Raw genomic sequence first — 23,487 nt, 5'->3', positions numbered from 1 at the left:
ATTTGCTCTTGTCTTATAATTTCTTTCCCCTTCCTACTTTTAGATGGGAGAACAAGTTCTAATACTTGTTTTGCAAGGTCTAATTCAGCTTTGTATCTTTATCTACACTTGTTGACATTCAAGTCTACAGTTTCTATATCTACAATGCACACAAGGTGAAGAGTCAGGTTGCACACAAGCAGCTTTTAATTGAACTCTGATGAACAGGGTTGAGCCTAATTCAAAAAAAAAAAAAAAAAATCAGACTGCAAAGCTTGAGACTCACTTTTCTAAAGAGAAGGTGCAGCACAACCTGTTGGTGAGTGTTTTGCCCCTGACACCAGGGAACCAGGACCTCACAGAACCCCTTCATGTCTGCTTTAGTCTCCAACACACCTAAGTGTGCTGGAGACTAAAGTAGAATAAAATTCTACTCACAGCAGCACAAAATCCAGTTTTACTTATGAAGGTTTAGAAGCATGTGAAATGAGTTACAGCTATTACTTTCTACACCTCAGTTTATCAGAGATTTTCCTGCTGGACCACAGAAAATTTATATCAAAAGGAAACAGGTGGTAGGAGGGAAGAGAAATGGCAAATAAAAACATAAACAAAAAAAGCACAGCCCAAAAATTCCAATGGTACTTAAGTAAACAATGTGAAAGATACTGATCAGCAAATACTGCTTTCCTTGTTCCAAGTGGTCCCTTAAGATTAAATCTCCCCAAACCAAGATCCATCAGCATGGATATCAAACCCTGAACAAATCTAGCCTACAGAAGAAGGAAGGAGAGCTGGAAAAGAAACATCTTGCAATTCCTCTCCAGCTGGAAAGAACACATCCTATGGCAGTGAAGGTTACTTCTTGCAATGACAAAGGCAGCAATCACTGAGACAAATTAGATGGAAATACATTTTAACCTATTAAAGCCTTTAAGTGTCTTTTGCAGTTAGTATATTAACTCTTTCTTTAGAAACACAATTGCTGAAGTTGTTATTTAGTGTAACAAAATGCCATTTCCAAAAGCTTTTGCAAGACTAAGGATAAATTCCTAAGCAAGCTTTGCCCAGATGAAGAACTGTATGTAAGAAGAATCAACTACCATAAACTGGGTTTAAGAATCAACTACCATAAACTGTATTATCATTTTCACAGAAATAATGACCAATATTCAAGCTGTTACAGGATAGAACTAAACTCTCAATAGGGTATCCTCAATCTTGTTTGCTGACTGGTAAGAAGGATATGCCTGGAGTGGCTCTTTGACAGAACTGGACTCCACATAGATAAATGTCTCTTATCCATCTGCTGCTGTATAAGAAACATGTTGCTCAGCCTTGCCTGTTCATATAAAATGTCACCATAACCTTTAAATTTAGCATGGGATATAAATTTGTAAAAAGCAGCAGGTCTGCCTTGAGTTCCAAAAAAATCAACACCCACTCTTTAGTCCTGCTTTTCCTCTGAATTTCAGCTTGATAGTAAGGCACCAACAAAGGTCACCTTGAACAGCAATGGAGAGTCAAAGAGAGCTCCTTTCTATAGCCACTGTGTCCTTTCATGACTTTAAAGAAAGATCTATCAACAACAGGTGCTCCCAGAGCACACAACGTTTACATGTGGCCAGCTCCCAGTGCAGCACAGTGGCCACCAGGCACACGCTCAGGCTGGACAGGCTCAGGACCCTGCTCAGCCAAGGTACATTCTGAAGGTGCCTCAATGAACCTGAGTTTCTCCACTGGAGCTACACACACAGCTCAGTTCCCCTGCCTTCTCAGGATCCTGTGCAGAGCTGCTTTCTCTGCTTAGGCTGGTAAATAAAGTGTTCTAGCACTTGTATTTGAGTGTTGTGCTTTGAACCCTGCAGCTCTCAGACTGTGTCACATAATCACACACTTGTACACACGTCTGCTCCATGCCATCCACTCACTTTTCTGTAACACTGAACACCAAAAATAACCCAGAAACAGAAACTACTTCATGCATTACACTACTCATGAACTAAAAGCTAAGCATATTGTACCTTGGTAAGAATAAGAGGTTTTTTCCCACAGAAGGAACCCACTACTTCCCCCAGTAGCATACAAAAGGGAAGGGTTAATGCTGTGCTAGCACAAAGGTGAGGCAGGCAGCCAGTGCTCCCAGGCTGCAGCAGTGCCTAATGGCTTGGTTGCCACACACATAACCTCATTCTTCATTCCATACTTCAAGTCACTACCAAGGTCTAAGAACATAATTAGAGGTTTCCTGCAATCAGTGGCAAATGCAGGTGAACTACTTTGAATGCAACCACTACAGCCATGCTTGTAAGTGGTAAGTAGCAGGGAAGAGGAACAAAGATTAGAGAACAACTTCAACAGCAAAGGTTGCTCAGTATTTACCTAGAAATCACATTAAAACTATTGTTTAAAACACCTGACTTGTTTGAAATTTCACCAGTTCTGATAAGAACTATGACAGCAAGACTACACAGAGTTGACCCAGTCATCCAAACTACTCTGTGAGGAGCAACAGCTTAACTATTGCCTGGTGTCTCTTCCCCATGCTCTCCCTCTTACTATGCCTTCCAACACAGAAAAATTCTGCCAGGGGAAAGGCAGCATCCCCTGACACCATTCCTTTTGAGAGTGGCAGACAGCACTGCCCAAGGGATTTCAGACCAAGGATCACTCTCCCAAACTAAGGCTTCTGAGAGCAGTGTATGTGCTCAGCACTGACAGCACACTTGCAATCCTTCAATAGGACCAAGGAATAAAAAGCCAAAACTAAAAGGCATCAAATAACTTATACATACATCAACCATAGAGACAGCCAAGAGCATAAAGCTCGGCTGTCTTCTCCAAAGAGAGCTGCTGACTGTTTATTTTAAATTGAGAAGCAAAAATCATGAGGCAATAATAAAAAAAAAAAGTCCATTATGTCCAATTAAGTGAAAAAAATCATTTGGTCTATAGGATTTCTCCTAGTATTTATTGACTCCTTTTACTTGGCTTTTATTGTAAGGTCTATGAAACAAAGTCTGAAAAAAACCGCAGCTGACTGTATAAAAAAAAGTGTGGATTACACAGATTAATTTTTTTTTACAAAATGTCTTACACTTATATGAAACAGGTTTGTAGGTTTAATAAGAGGTTTAATTTGAAAGGAAAAAAAAAAAAAAACCTGTCCCAATTTACCTCAGCGACAATTTCCTAAATTAGTTAAAGACCTCCCAGTCCTGCAGTAACTTTCACAGATAAATGAGATAAATACTCATTCCTGTATCTATGTTTCTATTTTTATCAGGAGAAATACTCCTTCTCAGGAGTATCTGAAGTACAAAACATTGTTTCTATACTTCTATTTTCATTTTGGCCAGTTCTGTAAATAACAACATGCAAATGTCAAATTTCTTTGCAGGTATTTGCAAATCCTGCCTTCACAAATAAGCCTTCTCTAAAAATAAAAGCTCCATCCCATACACACACGCAGGAACAATTTTAAGGTTCCAACTCTCATACGTCTCTGAAAGGAAATCAAGAAACAAATTAAAAAGTTTCTGTAGTGGAAAGAGCACAATCAAGAGGAAAATTCTTTTTCTCTTTTTTTTTTTTTTTTTGAGAAGGGCTGATTGTTTTCATCAATGTCACAAACTGCTTCAGGCATTCAAATATTCTGTTTAAAATAAACAGTGTCATGGACCATAATGGAACACATTTTGTGCTGAATTACACAACAGAAAAGGTATGCAAGTTTAATCAACTATTACTTGGCATATTCCCTGCCTGGAGTCAGGCAGCGCTGCACTACGACTCACGCATCCCCCAGCCCCGCAAATGACCCGGGATTGTCATCGCAGCCCAAATGACACTGCAGCGATGCTGTCCCCTCCCAGCCCGGCAGCGCCGGCTCAGGCTACGGACCGCGTCTGATCCGCAGCAAAGCGACCCAAACGCTGCTGCGGGCACCAAAAAACACAAACAAACAACAAATCCCAAACCTCCCAGCCCTACCTGAGCAACCCGGAGCTACTCACCATTCACGGCTGCGGGAAACTGAGCCATCATGGTCCCGAATGCGCCCCGCTAGCCCTCAGCCATCTGCAACATGAAAACGCCGTGCCATTAATAATGCAACAAGGGCAGCGCCGAGCGGGGCGCGCCCGGCCCCGGCCCCGCTTCCCACAGCAAACAATGCCCGGCCCGGGGCTGCTGCCGAGCCAGCGGCATCCACACCGCCACGGGAGGGGGATGTGGCTTTTTTTTAATAGGGTATGCAGCGCAGTCCTGAGCCTTGTGGCAGTTCTTAAAGGAAAACAGTACCAAGTGTTCGGGGTGATGTGCGCAAACAGCTCCCGGCTCGCCGGGGCACATGGCTGAGCCCCAGCACGTCCCTGCCAGCTCTCCCCGGTAAATATTCAGTGTTTGATTAAAAAAAAAAGTTCAGTGCTCAGCTCCTAAGCGAAAGCTGCTGCTGAGCAAAGTGGAAAACCAATTATTATTCAAATTCATCTACTCCAACACTCCGCGCACTATTAACAAAGAAAACACGCTTACATGATGTATTCTGAAGAAAGGGCTTGTTGCAATAAAAATCTGTCATCAGCCAGTTTTGCAGAAGCAACACAATGAAGTTATTCCTTCTCCTGAGCTACTGCATAAACACTCAAAAGCAGCATCTAAACGGGGCCACAACAGAATTTACTTTCATAACAAAAATCAGAGTACTAAGATTTTCTTTTTCTAGTACACATTCTTTCAAGAGTAGCCGTATAAAGAATTGTTTAGAATTGCAAAGTAGTCACTAATAATTATCTGAGGGAAAAGCATGAACAATTCATCGCTTTAAAAATGTAGAACTAAGACAATGAAGTGAGCTTGTGCTTTGGAAGAGATAATTTTACTTAAATACTGAAATTTATACATCATTTTCATTGTGTTCTCCATGCAGAAACTATTGTACAGGATGAAGCTGGAAAAATGAAATATTTATTTTAATTAAAAGAAACATGAATCACATCTTGCTCACCCCATTTTCAGACACCAAACCTCCTACCCACACACATACACTAAAAACCCCTTCAACCTCAATACAGGCATGTATTTTAATATTAAGTACAGAAATATCACATCCCCCACACTCCCTTCCTGCAAAGAAACTCTTGCACATCTCAGCACAAAAATCACACAGCTGGAAAACACTCCAGTTCCACCTGAGGACAGGAAAGCATGTTTTGTATCTATTGCACATTTCTTCAATAAAATTAAAAATGTCTGGGATCAGTTGTTAACAATTCTTTCTCTCTATATAGCTCACGTCATCATTATTGTACATACATACATTTGTGGCTACACACAAGTGTATACATATGTACTTAAATAAAGTAAAGTGAGCAGTTGGTGAGTCCAAATGATCTCTCACAATGACACAAGGTACCAACCACAGAAAGATGAAAAAATGAAGCATGGACCTGTTCCAAGACATGGACCTATTAAGAGACACTTGAGATCTATAAAGAGCCTCCCTGAAAAATGCTGCCAGTGCTGTTAAACATTTCTACAGCACATTTCTCTGCAAAAGCTGTTCTGTCAAGGAGGTCTAAAACAGAACCTGAAACCATGGCACAGAAGCAGGATGCTGGAGAACACACCCAGAATCAGCAGACTTCTACCTGCAGGGGACTTGTTCCACATTTAATCTTACTGGTGAAGGGCTACACATTTGATCTTTCCTCTAACTCACTTTATTCTCTTAAAATCAGGTGGCTCTTAGGGTTTTTTTTTTTTTGTTTTGTTTTTTTTTTTTTTTTTTAATGAGTAATCACAAAAACACAGAATATCCCAAATTGGAAGGGACACAAGAGGATCATTGAGTCCAACTTCAGACTCCGTGCAGGACACCCTAAAAGTTAAACCGAGTATCTAAAGAGCACTGGCCAAACACTTCATGAACACCAGCTGGGGCCATGGCTTCCCTGGGAGCTTTCTGTGCATGTCTGCCCTCTCTGTGGAGAACTTTTCCTTATATCCAATCTCAGTGTGCTCTGATATGGCTTTGAGCCATTCCCTCGTGTCCTGTCACCAGAAGAGACCAGCGCTTCCCTTGCTGCTCCCATCATGAGGAAGATGTAGTCAGCAATGTGGCCACCCCCTCAGTCTCATCTCCAAACTGGACAAACATCCTCAGCTGCTCCTCAAAAGTCTTGCCCCCTAGTCTTTTCACCATCCTTGTTTCCCCCCTCTGGACGTATTCTGGTATTTTTATATGCTTCTTACACTGTGGGCCCAAAAACTGGACACAAGACTTGAGGGGAGGCCCCACAATTCAAGTCAGATAATTATCAGACAATACACGTCTTGACAGTAAACTGATTAACTCTTAATGCCCCAGATCTTAAGACATTGAAAATACTTCACACAACTCACAGTTACACAGTCACATTTTGCCTTGGTTTTGCTGAAATGGCTTGTGCAGACTGAGCTTTCAAAACCCTCTACTGCTGAGCACGTGAGTGGGAGAAGTAACCCAGGCAACTTCATGCACACTAAATGGGGAAACCCCTTTTCATTTTAATGTCCCTAGAGTCATAACTATACCACATTTTAAAATCAATTTCAACTGAAAACTTCTGAGGACTTTGATGTCACTTTTGCTTGGTGAAGGTCATTCTTATTTATGAAGACCCTGCATTGATGGAGGACATGTGTTGCTGGTTCATTTTCATCAGTAAAAATAATGAGCGTCCCTGCCCAAATTATCAACACAGGATTTTTCATTGTACCTGAAAATTCCCCAAGTTTCCCAAGTATGGGCTGAACCAGCCTGGTAAATCTGTGCTGGGCATTGCTGTGCAGATGAATCAACACCCAAGGTCCAAAAACAGGGAACTGCCCAATGGGTCTGTACTGAGAGTACATTACAGCAGTGTGATGTGATTAAATCATGATTTAGCTCTGCTGTCTCACTATTATGTCTACATGCAGACCTTGTTGTATTTTAAACACTAAACTTGAAGGGAACCAAACCCTCCTACAGTAACCCTTACAAATAGAGAAAACTATGATGTTACAGAAGCAACCAAAAATCATAAATGGGACTTTTACAGGACTTTATATATCACCAGCACTGAGAACACAATCTTATTCCTTTGCACAGATCCATGTCAATCAGACACTTGGACTACACCAAGCACAGATATTTCTCCAGTGACAGATTCTCAATTGTACCAAGAAGTAAAAAAAGGAAGAATAAAAGTATTGCTGCAGTATAATTTCCCCTCATTTTTTTAAAGAAGGAGGAAACAGCCCAGTAAACTTGAAATCTAAATAAATTTTTCAAAAGTCTATGAAAACAATCCTTCCCAAAGAATGGAGCTTGCCCTCAACAAGTATTCTGTCTTCAGCATTTCTCCAGCACATCCCAAAGGCTTGGAGATTATGCATATATCAAAGCTAAAAGCAGCTTATTTTCACAAATTGCAAATAACATTGCTGCAGTCACCATCTATAAAGATTACAAAGGTGTAAAAGCACCCTAAGCCTTTAGGACACAAGTGTGAACCACTTATTTACCAAGGGGAATCCAGCAAAATATTCTCACTTTAAGACAAACTTACACTTTTTTAGATAGATTCTGATAACTTTCAACCATTAATGGAAGTGAAAGCTGTACATTTCCAAGGACCCTTTTTACACAATGTCATACAGAAATGTTCACTGAAGAAAGAAAATAAAAATCAAGAAAATACTATAACCAGTGTCTCAAACAGATGATATGGATGAAATCATGGACATCATCAGCAGAACATTTCACCAAAAACTGTTTCTGCAAAATGCTCTAGATGTGCTTGGTGAACTCAGTCATCAGTTATAAGAAACTGTGGCAGACAGTATGAAATCCATGATGTAACAACAGGATCAAACATCCTTGTGAACACTGTGGATGATGTTAAGCCATGCTGCCATTTAGGGTGAAAACAGGAAAACTTGGATCTTACATTTAAACACCAGAACAGCAAGTTCTTGTAAACAAGCCATCTGACTAGACCAAATCTTTAAACCACTAATTGCTTTCACAAACTGGCCTGCCAGACTGCAACTTCTGTTCTCTCTCTCAGTGTTCATTATAGTTGATATAAGTGGAGAAATGAGGAGATTGCAAGAAGCAGGGGGCATGTCAGGACCATGCTGAAAGCATTAGAAAACATTAGAGATGAGCAGACTGCAGGAGAAAGGAAAAAAGCTTTTTGTTTTCCCTATCATAAGGCATATTGCCATTTTATGAAGGGCAGCCTTACCACAATCTTTGTTCATACTTATACTTGAATATTTTTTTTTCCAAACATTTCTCAGCAAAACCACAGCCACATAGTTTTAGTAGGAATGAAGGTCTGGTGCACCAGGCTCTGTCTGGAAGAAAGCAAATCCCATGGAAGCAGCATGTGTGGTCACACTATTACTCTTTTCCTTCTCTCCGTGGCAGAAGGAAGATATACTGCAGAATTTTGCTGCAAGAGCCAATTAGCAAGGACAGAGACTGCAGCACTAGTTACCTGATTTACTCTTTGCAACACCTGTAGATCTGGACAACATAAACACAACTTATTATATTTGCAAAGCAGTGACGCTGCAATAGCCCATGTAGTTGTTTGCTGCTTTTTTTTTTTTTTTGAGTACTCCCTTAAAAATGAGAGAATAAGAAGCATTAGTAAGGCATTATGAAGCAGCACAGACCGTAACTTCTCTTTGTCTTTCTGTTCAAGACATACTGGTATGAGAGTTTACTGATTAAAAAAAAAAAAAAAAAAAAAGAGAAACATCTCAACATTGTGGCAGGCCAAGCATTTATCTCCTTTATACAGTACAGTTATACACAGCCACATGGCCTTTTCAAAATGCACTGTGGCCAGCTTACAAAGTCCACCCACTCTGATAACAGATGAATGACATCAGTGACAAAACGGAGGAGTTGACTGTGGGTAGCGCAATGCTGGCTCTTCCTACTCCCCCTGCTACTGTAGATAACAGTACTGAGAGCTTTAGTTAATATTTTGATATTTAAAAAAAAAAAAAAGCGCATTAAACATTTTACTTCTTAACCCTATGGTATGAAGGCCCTTCCTTGCCCATCGTGAAAGAGAAACTTCCTACCCAACAGTGAGCGCATCCAGAGGAGGCAAGGAGGCTGGTGAGGGGCTGGGAACACAAACCCTCTGAGGAACGGCCAAGGGAGCTGGGGGTGCTCAGCCTGGAGAAAAGGAGACTTAGGGGTGACCTTACCACTCTCTACATCTTCCTGAAAGGTGGCTGTGGTCAGGGGGGGTTGGTCTCTTTCTCCAAGCAGCAACTGACAGAACCAGAGGACATGGTCCCAAGCTGTGCCAAGGGAAATATAGGTTGGATATTAGGGAAAAGTTTTTTATGGAAACAGTGATAAAGTTCTGGAATGGCCTGTCTGGGGAGGTGGTGGAGTCACCAACCCTGGATGTGTTTAAAAAAAGACTGGATGTGGCACTCAGTGCTATGCTTCAGTTGAGGTGCTAGGGCATTGGATGGACTCTATCTTGAAGGTCTCTTCCAATCTAGTGGTTCTGTGATCCAGACAGAACACAAAAAGTATTTTTCTGACAAATACCTTTCTGCCCACCTTGCCTGATTAATAGGCTTTCTGAATATACTGACTATCCAAAATACAAGGATCTCTGTTTCTGTTCAAAAAAGAATTGTGTGGTCACTATTGCTGGGCTTACTCTGTTTCTTACACAGCTGTTCAGCTGTGAAAGCATCCATTCAAAGTATCAAGACACAGTTCAGCTCTCTCCTCTGTTTCTGGAGATTAAAACTGATCTTTCCTTCTTCCTTTCTGGCAGAAGGTCTCTCTCATTTTATTTTTAATTCTCTACATTAAGGCAGAGACCTGCAGGTCCCTCTCTGTCTGTCCATGCCCCTCCAGCTTCAAATTTTCTTTGCAAGAAGAAATTATTCTGAGTGAGAGAATGAGAATACCACTTCAGGAAGCTCACTATTTAATTCCCTGGCCCTTCTCCCAGGAGACACAAACTTCCTCAGGAAAAGAGGGGAATTGAACCCAGCTCTGTCACGCCCTGGGAGAATACATTCACTCACCTGATCCCAGACAAACATCACCACCTCTGCTTGTTTTGCTTAGAAAGGAAATGGAAAAAAAGAAAAAACCCAAGAAGCAGAGGGTAGACTATTTATAAGATTTTTTTTAGGACTCTGAGCTTCTACCTTCAAGAATCAACTCTAAGCTGCATCTTGCAACCTTTCCAGAGAGCTGAGTGAGATACGCTTGCTCCTCAAGGGGTGGTAACTTAAAATACTCATGGTTTTTTTGGTTTTTTGGGTTTTTTTTGCTTCCTACTTTCAAATTCACATGACTCCCCACTCCACATGCCTTTTTTTTAGATTCTGTTTTAAAACACATCAATTCTCACATGTAATCATTTGCAAGCTTTGTGCAAGCACCCTTAAGTGCTGTTTAGTGAGGTTCACACACCTTGAAACTTGCAGTTCTCCACTTTCACACTGTAATTCCTAATTTACGTCAATGTTGACTTGGGCAAGACATAAGTATTTGATGAGTTGTCTTCTTTTCACTGTTTCTTACTTCAACCATGACTGGAAACATGAGAGCATACTACTTTTAAGCTTATTCATTTAAAATCTTGCCACCTTAGAGGGAAATTTTGAGCCTGCTCCTGTTCTTCCATCAGAAGCACAAGCAAAATGCTAACAGAGAAAAAAAAAACTAACAGAAGAATTCTTAACGTTATTTTCTTTTTATGATAGAAGAGATGCTGCTTAACTTGCTGCTCAGCTTTCAGACACAGTGCAAAATGTACAGAACATCTAATGGGCTCCCATAGCAAAGCATAAAACAAAAGATACGTGAGCACTCTTCTGTGCTCAGCAGAGAATAATCTTTGAGTATCTGTAAAACTAATGAAAGTAAAACACCCAGTGAGACTGGATTTACAGTTTAGGTATCTGCTTTCAAGCCGGACAGGCGCACAAAGCCACCGCAGGTTTAACTTCTCAAAACTGAATGAGATGACAAGCAGAGAGGAGAAAGGCCACAAGAAGCCTTTAAAGCACAGAAATGATGTTTATTTCTGATGAATCGAAAAACAGGGAAACCTTGTGGGAGAAAAAGCAAAGATTAGCATTTGGCAGTCAAAACAGGAAAAAATAACGAGGTAGGAGTATTTTAGTTGGATAATGGATGGGTAAAAATGCATTCCCCAAAGTGACACAGAAAAGTGTGGGTGTAAAGGAGATCCCACCCAGCACAGGAACTCTGAGACCAGCATGCTGGTTCTGAGCTGGAGCCAGGACACAAGCAGTGTGGCACAGCACCTCCCACCTGCCCCAGCTGAAGACTCCTGCCTCTGACCCCACTCTCATCCACAAGTCACATCCACGCTTATATTATCAAGAAGAGGCCTTCAAATCATCCAGTTGAAATGTGGTCTCTTAAACCTTCAGCACAGAGCTCTAGAGCATACAGTAATAATGTTTTGACCACCAAATTGAATTTCATGATCTTAGAGAATCAATTATCACCCATGTTAAATAAACATCTCATTATTCATTTAAAATCCCGAGGGGCAAATGCAACTCAGAAAGACACGTGTCCTACCTTAAAGCCATAACAGTGTAATGGAAAAAGCTAGAAAGTTTTAGCTTTTGATTAGTAAAATTCTTGACCTTTGAAAGATAAGGTATTATTAAAATGTGTTATTATTTTAAAGTATTATTTAAATGTGTTCTGTTTTTATTATTTAAATGTGTATTATTTAAATGTGTTCTGATTTTTTGATACATTTATTAGTATAGCCATAATAGGTAATTGCTTTTTTCACATTCCAATTGTAATATTTTTAGAAACAAAGAAAAGTTAACTCCCATTTCCTGTTCTTCCTTTACTTCATGTGTATGCTGTTGAATCACTAACTGCAGATACTGCTCATGACTGATACCACAGCATTTCACAAGCTCCACTTGCATCAGCCTTGAACATTTTCACTAGTAGAGCCAGCTCATTATCTGCTACTTCTGAAGCAGCAAAATCCCATAGCAAAATGTCTCAAGTCAATCTGGCTGCTCTCAGAATCGCTGTTCCAAAGAAACTGTGACTTTTCTGGATCAACCCCCCCTTTTCAACAATCTGTAACTGCCAAAATGTCTAAAAATAGTTCTCAGGTACTTGTCCTCTATTAGGTAATTCCAATGTTTTGTGCTGCTACTGTCATGTTACATCATCTGAATTTCGTGTGTTGTTCTGAAAATAAGAATTACACAACACTGTGCTCACCTATATATTAATGTTCAATCCATTATTTTAACTCTAGGATTCAAGTAACCAATGTGGCCAGGCTCTGTTCCTATATTGACAAAGTTCTACATACTCTAAATTTGAAGAAAAATGACATTTCATCAGCTCCATTTTTACTTTATAATTTTTATGTGACCTAATCCTCACCTCTACATTTGGTGCTAATGGCACAATACCAGAAAAACAAGTTACTACAGTCCTTGTATCATCTTGAAAAGGGCAATAAAACAATGTATAAACAGAAGTGAGAAGAATAAAGAACTCCTCATGAAATAGTCTCCTATTTGTTTTCTAAAGACTTATCCTTAAATAAATCTGAGGGAAAAAAAAACAAAAAAAAAAAAAAAAAAAAAAAAAAAAAAAAAAAAAAAAAAACCCACACACAAAACCACCATCCTGACAGACAAGTGAATTAATGAAAGCAGTCGCATTATAGTAACCAAGCAACCAGGATGCCTGAATTCTTAGCTTGCCTTTCTCAGAGTATGAGACATGAGTAAACTACTTTGATGAACCCCATCACCCAACATGAACCAAGCTTAACAGAAGGGTGTCCTTTGCAATGATCTTAACTGACTGTAATATTCATAAAAAGCAGGCAACCAGACAGAAAAGGCACAACCAAATTTAGTACCCTCAAGGGAGAGAAAGACTGCTGTATGTTTGAGTACCTATATTAGACACCAGAGGATCCACATGGCTGAAAGCTGCTCTAAATATACTGACCACAAGAAAAAATTCAACACAGGCTCACATCTGATCAAACTCAGACAGCTAATGCCACAGAAAACAAGGCTTCACTGCTCACAGCTGGCTTAACATTTTGGCTTACATGGGTTTGCAACTGGAAGGAACTTGAACTTACACGTAGACATAAATCTCCCAGTTCTATATTGATCAGGATTCAGATACACGACACCAGAGGGAATTCAGCTACCTGCAATATTTGCAACTAAGCATTTGAAGGGCTGAGCACTTAAAACAGCTGCTTAGCCCTTCCAGAAATCCAACCAGGCACTCTAACATGAGTGTTTCCCTTCAAAATAGTCTGATTCGTCATCTATTACCAACCAGGGCACACAGGAAAAATGCAATTTTAAAAGGTGAAGTTAAAGAGTGATAGTATGTTTTTAAAGGTAAGAGGAATACAGTAACTACCCTATTTCACACCCTATCTAGGCTCAACCTCTGAACCTCAAAGTATGCTTTGTGTTGTTTTACTGACAAGTGATAGTGCTTGAAACAGAGCAGGCCCTCATAAAATGAAGAGAACTCTCCAATTAGCACAAATCTTTGTTATCTTTATAATCACCAATCATTACTTAAGCAAAAAAATTTAAGAAGGGTTACTGATTTTCCCAATTCTTCAGCCACATAAAACAAACCTTCCATTCCAAGCATCATCCCAAACTGTCTGGCAGTCAACTATTGCTCTCATGATTTTCACAGAACAACTGTCTACATCAAGCTTCACCCCAAAACTTAAAAACATGGCAGAATCCATCATCCAATATCCTTTACCAAGAGATTTAACATTGCACTGAACTGAAAGCAGCTTTTGAAAGTCAAAATAACTTGAAAACATGTAAATAGAGCATTTGCATGCATATATATTGAACAAATCACAGCCCTAGTGCTGCCAGAAACAGTGGCTAATGTCACTGTAAGACCAAGCTCTGCTATTTTTGGAGGGTCTTGGTGACTGGTCAAGGATCCTGGTGACTGGGAAAAGGCAAACAGAAGGCAGCTAAGTCTTACTTCAGTCCCTAGAAAGATTATGGAGCAAATCCTCCTGGACCCACCTACAGATGCTTGAAAAAGAAAAAGGTGATGGCATGTGGCTATTGAGGACAAACCACACCTGACATATCTCATCTTTGTGATAATTGGCCCTGTGAACGAGGGCACAGCAGCTTGTTTTGACACTACAAAGGCTTTTAACAAGGTCTCCCACAGTGTCCTTACAGCCAAACTGGTGGAATATAGTTTGAAAAAGTTGACTGTAAGCTGGGTGGAAAACCTGCCTGACCAGCAGACTCCAAGGGCTGTGGTCAGCAGTCCCAAATTCATCTGGCTGGAACTAATGATGCTCCCAGGAGCTGATACCATGGCCACTATTGTTTAATGTCTTCACTGGCAGCCTGGGAAAGGGGATGGGATGTACTTTGAGCCAGTGTAGGTACCAAACTGGAGAGGGCTGTCCAGTGAGTTTTTGGGATCTCCACCCTCAGAGATAATCCCAACACAGTCAGACATGGCTCTGAGTGACCTGACCTGGCCATGCTTTTCATAGGGCTGGACCAGATGATCTCCAAAAGTCCCTTCAAAACAATATTATTCTGTAACTACATTTGAGGTAAATAAAAAACAAATGGAAGCAGTTAAAAGCTTTTTAAAAACTGAGATAGTGGAGGTATTTCCTTTCAAGTGAAAATAGGCCAAAAATTAACATTACAAGTAAAGATGTCCAATTTTTGAACTAGTTTTTTAAAAGACAAAGAGAACAGCTCTGTCCTTTAAAAGAAAAATCTCATTAAATGCTTTTTTCACATATTTTGCATGCTGATAAAATTAAATCTTTGAGGCAACAGCAGATAACCTGTTAGTTAAAAGTCTGCAAGTGAATTATGTCTCAGACCAGAGACATCTGTCTCAATTTGTGACAGGAACTAATCTGGACTACATTGCCTTTCAGGAACTAAATCCACTGTACTTTCCTGACAGATTCCTATTTTCAAAGGCTGTGAAGGTTTCTGAAAACACCCCAAGCAAAGCATGCACATCACCCTTCACTTTCCAAATGCTGCCTCATTTTCCTCACCAGCTCCTGACAAGCAGCTCAATGAAGAAACACTATCACCTGCAGACTTAGCTTCATTTTTCATAGCTGCTACTTTCCTATGGCATTAAATTAATTCACTTTTCTACATTAGAGACTACAACAGAAAAATGTGTAAAAAACTTTACTGGAAGTACTGCTATGGTACAAATCACTGTAATACCTCAGTCTCAATAAATAAAGCCTTCTCAAAAACACAGTGCAAAATCATCCCACTCACTTTCGCCTTGATCTATCTCGTTCTGTCTACAAGAATGGTAAAAAAATAAGTATCCATAAAGCTTTGGTGCTTTGATCAGCACCTATGGTAAATAACCCCATTATTTTTATGATTAGCACAAACAGACCATAGGTATCCCATTTTGTTATTGTTACTGCCACTGGAACATCATCCTCTTTGTTTCTATTACAGTGACAGCTACAACTCAGCCAGGGATGCATCCTGTACCCCAGATCTTGCACAGATGGAGGAGGAAAAAAGTAAATGCAATTCCCTCAGGATAGTAATTAAAAGGATAAGCATAGTCACTTGATCTAATTTAGGCATCTGAGTTAGGAGGCTAATCTAACAAAAAATTCTGTTCAACAGAGAGCACGGAGCAGCCTAAATCCAGGTCTGCAGGCATCATGCAGTTCTCTTCACATCATACGGAGCCCAGAGTCTGCATTAAGATTTCTCTAAATACTCAGAGGTACGGTGATGTGAATGCCCCTCCCAGCTGAGTCAGAATAAAAATATATATGTAAACAAAACAGGGGAGGTAGAGTGGAAACAAGGTAACAAAAATGAACAAGATTTGGTAGCAGAACGAAGCCCGGGTAGCTATTTATCCAACTAGTTCCCAGCGCTCATTACTTTTACATATCACCCTCGCATCAGCGGGTATTGATGTTTGTTACAAGCAAATTTCAGATGAATGATTAAAAGTTCTTGAGAGCAAGCAGCAATTTATGTGCCACCACATGTGATGTTACCCACATCACATTCTGCTTCACACACCCCCGAGCCTTCCTGTGCACGCTCCGGCGGGGGAGATGCGGCCACCACAGGCCAGCACCAAGAGCAAACGAGTCAAAATAACATCATTTTCCCAAAGGAGCAACGCACAAGACAGGGCAGCCTGGACACAAGGACAAAGAAGCTTGAGACTTTTCATTCCCGTGTTTTAGATGGGGAATTTCCGACTGATGCTTAAGAGAACTGTTGCAAAATTAACTTCAAAGAACGCAGGCACTATCTTAAAGCACGATCTACTTTCGAGTTCTGCAGTGTGACAGATGTCAAAGCCCCAGCTGCCCTGAAAACCATTTACTGTATTCAAAATGGTACCTTAATGTTCAGGAAACCGAATCACGTACCTCAGCCTCATTTCATTTTCTGAATTACAGCATGCCGCGGTGAGAAGTCGAGACCGAGAAAAGCCATTCTATTTACAGACAGAACAGTTTGCAAACTTTAACTGCAGAAACCAGCTCGGTTTCTCCAAACTCCGCGTTTTCACAGTTAACCAGACGGAACGAAATCACCATCACCACGAGGAACTGGGCTCTACAAACGCGTCCGAGCCGCCTCACCTCGGCAGGGCGCTCCCGCGGGCGCTCCGGGAGCTGTCTGGGCACGGGCACCGGGATCGCTCCGCTCGCAGCGCACTGAGCGAGCGCGGGCGAGCAGCGGCAGCGCCGGCAGTGGGAGCCACCGCCGCTAAAGCCCCAGACACTACCCCCACCCGAAAAAAAAAAAAAAATTAAAAAGGAAAAAAAAAAGAGCCCAGACTCAGCTAAGGAATAAAAGATAAGTAAAGCGGCTCGCGGCAGTGGAGCCCGCAGCGCTGCGGCCCGCGCCCCCCGCCCCGCCGGTACCTGTTGCGCTGCCCCGAGCGGCGGCTCCGCCGGGCCGCGGCCCCTGCGCCTCCCGCGGCGCCCGGCCCCACAACATGGCGGCGGGGGCGGGGGAGGAAGCGGGGGCGGGCCCCGCGCTGCCCGAGGCCGGGCTCCGCCGCTGCCCGAGGCCGGGCTCCGCCGCTGCCGGGATGGGGCTCGCTGTGCCCTGGGGTACAGACCCCGGGTCTGGGCCGGAGCTCAGCAAACGGTGCCGCGGTCCGGGGATGTCGGCGCCGAGCCTGTCGGTGCCTTTGCTATACGGTAACAGCTACTGCTTAAAGACCTGAGTGACAGAGGATTTACCCCGTCCTTGCTCGCCTCTGTCTCACTCGGTTCCGACCGCTGCCTCCTCATCTGCTCTACAGGTTACCTTTGCTTTAGCTTTGCGGCTGTATCCCAGTCCTATCTCTACTAGAAGCTGAAAAGCCGTGGCCTCTGTTCTGCACAGGCAAAGCTCCCGGATTTAGACAGTTCTTCCAGCTGGGAGCAGGTAACAGCGCCCTTGGTGCTTGTCCATGGGAAGCCCGGGACCCCACACCAGCGCGGAGGGGGCTGGCACCAGCAGCTAAACTGGGCTCACGCCAGGCACTGCTCGGGGACTGAAACGTGTAGGGTTTCAGGGGTTTATCTTTCAAACAATTAAAGAATCCCGTAGGAAGGCAACACGTCGAAAATGCCATGATTTTTAACCACCAAACGTTTTCCTTCTCCAGCGAGGGAATCTCGCCGTGCGCAGACGATTACAGCGCCTTTCTGCTATGCTTTTGTTGGGTAGATAATTACCTATCACCTTCGTACAGCCCAGATTTTTCCACTGACTCATTCTTCAGCGTTCCTAATGAGCCTTTCCAGCTGGTTGCACCTTTTATCATTCACAGTGATTCCAGAACAGTCACGTTCCTGTGCAATGCAATGGCTATGGCCACATCCTAGCACTTACCGCTGCCAGTATTTGTGCTTACACACCTGATGTCTGCATTTGCTCTTGCAGCTGCCACATTGCACTGGCAGCATTCATGCATTTACCCCTTGTGACCTCCTCAGCCCTCATCTGATTCACTGCTTTTGAAGATACAGCATTCTCCTCCCTCACACCCAGCCCAGAAACGTGCTTTGTATTTTTATCCTATGAACAGACAGCAACTTCGGCTTTGATACACAGATATTTGCTGTGTAGGTGGATTTAAACATGTGTTATTCAAGGGGCCCAGGTGGCCTTGGGCTCTTTTGAAGTCATCTGCAGTTTTCATGAGCAGTGCTTCATATAATTGCAAATAATTATTTGGGATAACAAAGCAGCCCTGGGTCAAGAACAGGCTTCTCTGAAGCCCAATTACAAAGTCTCTCATCTGATATTTTTCACTTGAATTTCTTTATAACACCTCTTAATACACAGCCTTTAATCTGCTTAGTACACATTATAGTGATACCGTTCTAAATGTGACTTTGTTGTGTTGGAAACACCTCCAGCCTGATCTGGACTGAGACAAGTGCTTGCACCAGGCATAACAGTTTACAGAAAGGTCATCATAGAGAGGATTAACATAACAATAAACCAGATAAACATGTTTCTTCTCATACTACAAAATCCATCATGTTCCTGATTACAGTAGTTAAGGATTGGGAAGGGCAATGTGAAAATCTGTGAAGGAAAGATTCTAAGAACAGGTTAGACAGATGTTGGAGGAGTTTGGTAAATACAGTTGATCATGCCTTGAACATTGAACTAAGTGACTTTTCAAAGAACTTCATGGTTCCTTTCTTCTGTAATTGATGTTACTGCCACATCCCACAAGCAAATGAACTTGGGCCATGTCTGTGCTTAACCACTGGCTTAGAGGTGACAAAGTACATTAAGCAGGAATTGCATAAAGGATGTTGGGATATTTGATTCTGTAAATATGACAGATGTGGAATGACCCGTCTGCTTTATTAAATGTGAGATCCCTATTGGAAAGCAGCAGTGTACCTCAGTTGAGGTAACTACACACCTTGCCTAATACCTCCCTTGAGACAAAACTGAAGCCAGGAAAATCATAGAATGGTAGCACAGTTTGGGTTGGAAAGGATCTTTAAGGGTCATCTAGTCCAAACCCCCTGCAATAACCAGGGATATATTCAACTGGATCAGGTTGCTCTGAGCCCTGTCCAACCTGGTCTTGAATGTTTGCAGAGATGGAGCATCAACAACCTCCCTGACAGTGTTTAACCCCCTTCATTGGAAAAAAAAATCCTTCCTTATATCTAATCTAAACCGACCTTCTTTCAGTTTAAAACCATTGCCCCTTCTCCCGCTGAAACAGGCAAATACCTCTTCCCCTCTCTCTCTCAGGCCTCTTTAAGTACAAGGAAGGCCACAATAAGGTCTCCCTGGAGCCTTTTCTTCTCCAGGCTGAACAATCCAATTTGCTCAGCCCTGCTTCATACCAGAGGTGCTCCAGCCCTCTGAGCATCTTCATGGTCCAAACTGGACCCACTCTAACAGGACCACACTTTTCTTGTGCTAAAGACCCCAGAGCTGGACACCCAGTGGGGTCTTAGAATCACCTCTTTCGAGCTGATGCCTGGGGAGGGAGGAGTTGCAGGGAATTAAAAATTCAGCTGACTCCCTAGCAAGAAAATCTGCTATAAAAAATTAGCGCATCAAAACTTTATGTGTTCTGAATCTACACAAATTCAATGCATCTACATTATCACAATGAACTGGAGCTGATCAGAGATACTAGAAGAATAAATATCTGTAAGAGTCATTAATTATCAGGAAGAGGAGGAGGACTCACAACCTGTAGTGCAGACACATTTGAATGCAGCAGCCCCTCAAGTCACTCTTCCTTGGAAATAGAGTATGTATACATACAATAATTAGCTTCAGCTATAAAAAAGGCATCCTTGAAGTAAAGCTGAACTCCTATTCAACCTAAGGGTCTTACAGAGATGTTTTATTAGTAATGTCCGAGGCACAAACTAGTATTACATCTTTAAATGGAGAATGAAATTAGTTTCCACTCAGAATTTGACTACTGCTTGAAGTGGGTTCAAAAGAAAAACACTACTTTTATGAAGGTGGAGTTTCTACAGTAACTGTTGCAGATACTGCCTTTGGGCATCTCAGGGTCTGGAAAGAGTGCTTTTTATAAGCTTCAACACGTGGGTTTGGGGGCTGATGTCAAATACCAGGTGAAATAAAGATCCCTTCTGGTGACAGTACCCTTCTAGCAATGAGTAGACAGGGCAAAGAAACTTAAAACTGCAGGAATGAATTCGTTTGTTTCCAAAAGACATTAAAGTAAGAGAAATTGTTTAATAATAACTGATAATAGAAAAGGGAACTGAAAGGAGAAGAAACCAAAGGTATGATAAGATAAAAGCTTGTTCCAGACATAGGGGCAGGGTTACAGCACAACAGCTCAGAGGAGACCAATTAAGATTAAAAGTGTGGGAGGAACAGAAAAGAAGTAGGATTTACTATAAGCAATGTTTCATCCTCTAGGATTGTTATGATATCATTTATTATCCTGGGCTTCTAGTGGGAGGTGTCCCTGCCCATGGTCGGGAGATTGGAACTGGATGATCTTTAAGGTCAAACTCAACCCGGCCTATGGTTCTATGATCTCCTTGTCATGTCTAAGCCAAAACCAACACACAACAGCAAAACCTAACAAGATATAATGAAGATGGAGAAACTATTACTATTACTAGCAACTCAATTTTCACATTAAGGCTTTACTTTTTGATCATTATCTGTACTCTAATAAGGAAAGATCTCCACTGACAGCAAAAAGGATCATGAATAAAATTGCTTAGCCTGAACTGAGTGGCAAAAGGTAACATGACTTCTTCTCTGCTCTTAGTTTACTCTGTAATATTGCTTATTTGCTCTGCTCTGCTGCAGGAAAACACACCAGAAGTGAATGCCTTATTGTTCCTGTCCAAGCCCTCTGACCAGGCAGTGTCTAAGCTTGATGACAAACATCTTCCTGCAAATGTATGTTTAAAATACATAAAGTTAAACCAGGACCAAAGGTACATCAGAAATCAGTTACTGCAAGAATAAGCCATGCTTTCTGCACAGTTACTGGTCAGAGATCGAGGGACATAAAGCGACAACTATTTCTGAGTGGTCAAAAAGCAGTAATTGCTCAACAGTGACCTGCACACATTCCTCCTGTAGTGACCTGTTTAATTTTGCTTCCCAGTGAGTGGCATTTCCTCGTCTGGAGAGTCCAGCTTGTTGTCCCAGCTATAAAGAACTACTTAGGAATAGCCACACCTACCTGATGACTGACACCTCTGATTCCTTTATTAGGTTCAACTCTATTATTCATGCTACATTTTCTTTTCCACCTCCTCTTTTTTCTCTCCAGCGAACACAGAAGCAATGAGCCCTCACTCAGTGCTGTTGGAGGTTTTGTATTTACAGCAGTGCCAATTGCCTTCCTTCTTTTGAGTAAATGCTAGATACTGTCTTTTAACGCACATCTTTATTTAAAAATGGAGGCATAAAACAGAACAGGATAAACAAAAAGACAGGTTAATATTTGCTTTCCACACCTAACAGAACAAGATGCATTTCTGATATCGATTCTGAGTAGCAATTTATCAAAAAGGTGTAGAAGGCACAAAGCACACACTGCATCAAAAATAGAACTTCTAGAGATGTTGGTTTGGTTTCTAAACCAGAATCCCACACAGGTTTTAAAATAACAAATGGTTACTGTATTCATTTTGCAGGATTTTCTATTACTTCATAGCTGTATGAAATAAAATATTCATGTCCCAACTTTGTTCCCTGCCAAGCACTGATATTCTTTAGTAGTGGATGGGGAGCTGGACTGTATTTGTTCAGTGTGGCAAAGGCTTCTTTGCCTACCGCACTGAAATTATTTTGAGATTTACAGAACATCTATGTAACCGTAGAGAAAGCAGCTTTCCAGACAGGCCAGACCATGTTGTGAAGGGAGGCATGCTGACTCATGCAGACTGAATTATGGCAAATAAAACTTTGCCAACTGCTGAGCAGACATAAGGGTTTTACTTGCTACCCCTAGCTGCAGTGCAGGCAGGCAGAAACGCTCAAGCACACAGGAATTTCACAAGTGCCAAGTGTTGACAATAGCAGGGTAATGGGGTTAAGCAAGGTTATTTGTTGCAATTTTACAATCCTTATGTCACAATTAGTAAATAACACCTTGGTAAGACAGAGTTGCAGGTTCATTTCAGACACATTTGTTTCTCCACGCTCAAGTTTTTATGCAAGCCAAGAAGCCACTCTTGCTTCCCAATCGGCTGGGATCCCTACTGCATTAGCTACAAATGTGGGTTGTTTTTTTTTTTTTTTTTTTTTTTTCCCACAAATCTTTCACTTTTAGGAGCTAAAACCCTGTTATTTCATACATACTGTTGGGTTCTGAGGACCAGTACTACTTTTGAGTAGTGTACCTCTTGTGTACCAATTTTGTGAGGTACTCTGGAATTACACGTTGCTTTTAAGGGATGAATAACATAAATATTGTGGAAAATTTGAAATAAATCTCAGATTTCAGAATGTTTCATGAATTTCTGCAAAAAGGAAATTTTTTCAGATTCATGGATTTCTGAAAAGATGCAGGCATGCTATAAAACAAGTACATATTATGATAAAGATAAGCACAACAGTGTAAAACAGTAAAGTGAGTTTATGATTAATAACATAATTAATAAAAACAGGGATTCATTGAAAGGGCAAAGAGATCACTGTAGTTTTAAGCTGGCTTATGGAAGTCTACACAGAAGCTCTGTGTTGATGGAACACAGAAGTTCACCCTGACTGTAGCTCTTGCTTGCCTGGTGTAACGCTGAATGTTTGAGGTGCTGCTGCCCCCATCTGCCTGACATCCTCCTGGACTTTTCCATGAAAAACGGAAGCAAAGGCAAATTCTTCCACCAGCTGCAAGTAATAAGCTTGTGCTGTACCTCAAATCAGTGACAAAGTTGTTGCATTTAGGGGGTTGGATCTAATTTTGGAGTATTTCCCCAAAACAGAGTTGACCTCTTGGGTTTAGGGTTTTTTTTTTGCAGTTGAAAGTTGTTTTTGACGAGAGGTAAGTCTGTCAGAGCAAGTCACTTTGTAACTTACATTAAAGTTTAACAGAGTTCAAGCCAGAGCTGAAATCAATGGAGTGTGAAAAGAGATCATACTATCAGCCATTAATGCTTCACTTGAATTTTCATGCAAGGTTTGTTTTGCTTTCATCCTGCTTCTTGCTTTGGAAAGAGAAATCTATAATAATTTGCTGATCTACTTCACTGATCTACTCCGAGTCTTTCTGAAAATTCATTTGCCAGAAGAATTTTGGTTGCACAGTCACTAAAACACTTAAGAACAAATTATTCTAATGTTTGTGACCGATAAATCCTCACCTGTCTGTTAACTTTAGCCTTCATGCTTAAGGCAAAATTATCCTTTTGTCCT

At 41.4% G+C, this 23,487-nt stretch overlaps 1 protein-coding gene across 8 annotated transcripts in view; it reads right to left on the bottom strand.

Moving 5' to 3' along the window:
• ITSN2 (intersectin 2) overlaps positions 1-17,534 on the bottom strand; it is a 79,967-nt gene extending 62,433 nt beyond the window's left edge. For 4 of the 8 annotated variants that reach the window (XM_068183319.1, XM_068183324.1, XM_068183323.1 and 1 more), the window contains exons 1-2: positions 17,016-17,104; positions 3,996-4,059 (exon numbers count right to left, since the gene is read on the bottom strand). In XM_068183319.1, the coding sequence (XP_068039420.1) occupies positions 3,996-4,026 (31 nt within the window). In that variant the 5' untranslated portion in view covers positions 4,027-4,059; positions 17,016-17,104. Of the gene's footprint in view, positions 1-3,995; positions 4,060-4,515; positions 4,541-16,514; positions 16,716-17,015; positions 17,105-17,406 lie in introns of those variants that run through there. The other 4 variants (XM_068183322.1, XM_068183328.1, XM_068183320.1 and 1 more) reach the window with 4 other exon arrangements.
• Positions 17,535-23,487: the final 5,953 nt, after the last annotated feature.

This window comes from Anomalospiza imberbis, chromosome 3 (genome assembly GCF_031753505.1).
Source record: "Anomalospiza imberbis isolate Cuckoo-Finch-1a 21T00152 chromosome 3, ASM3175350v1, whole genome shotgun sequence".
NCBI lineage: Eukaryota > Metazoa > Chordata > Aves > Passeriformes > Viduidae > Anomalospiza > Anomalospiza imberbis.
The sequence above is the reverse complement of the archived record's forward strand: the minus strand, read 5'-3'. Positions and strand labels throughout refer to the sequence as shown.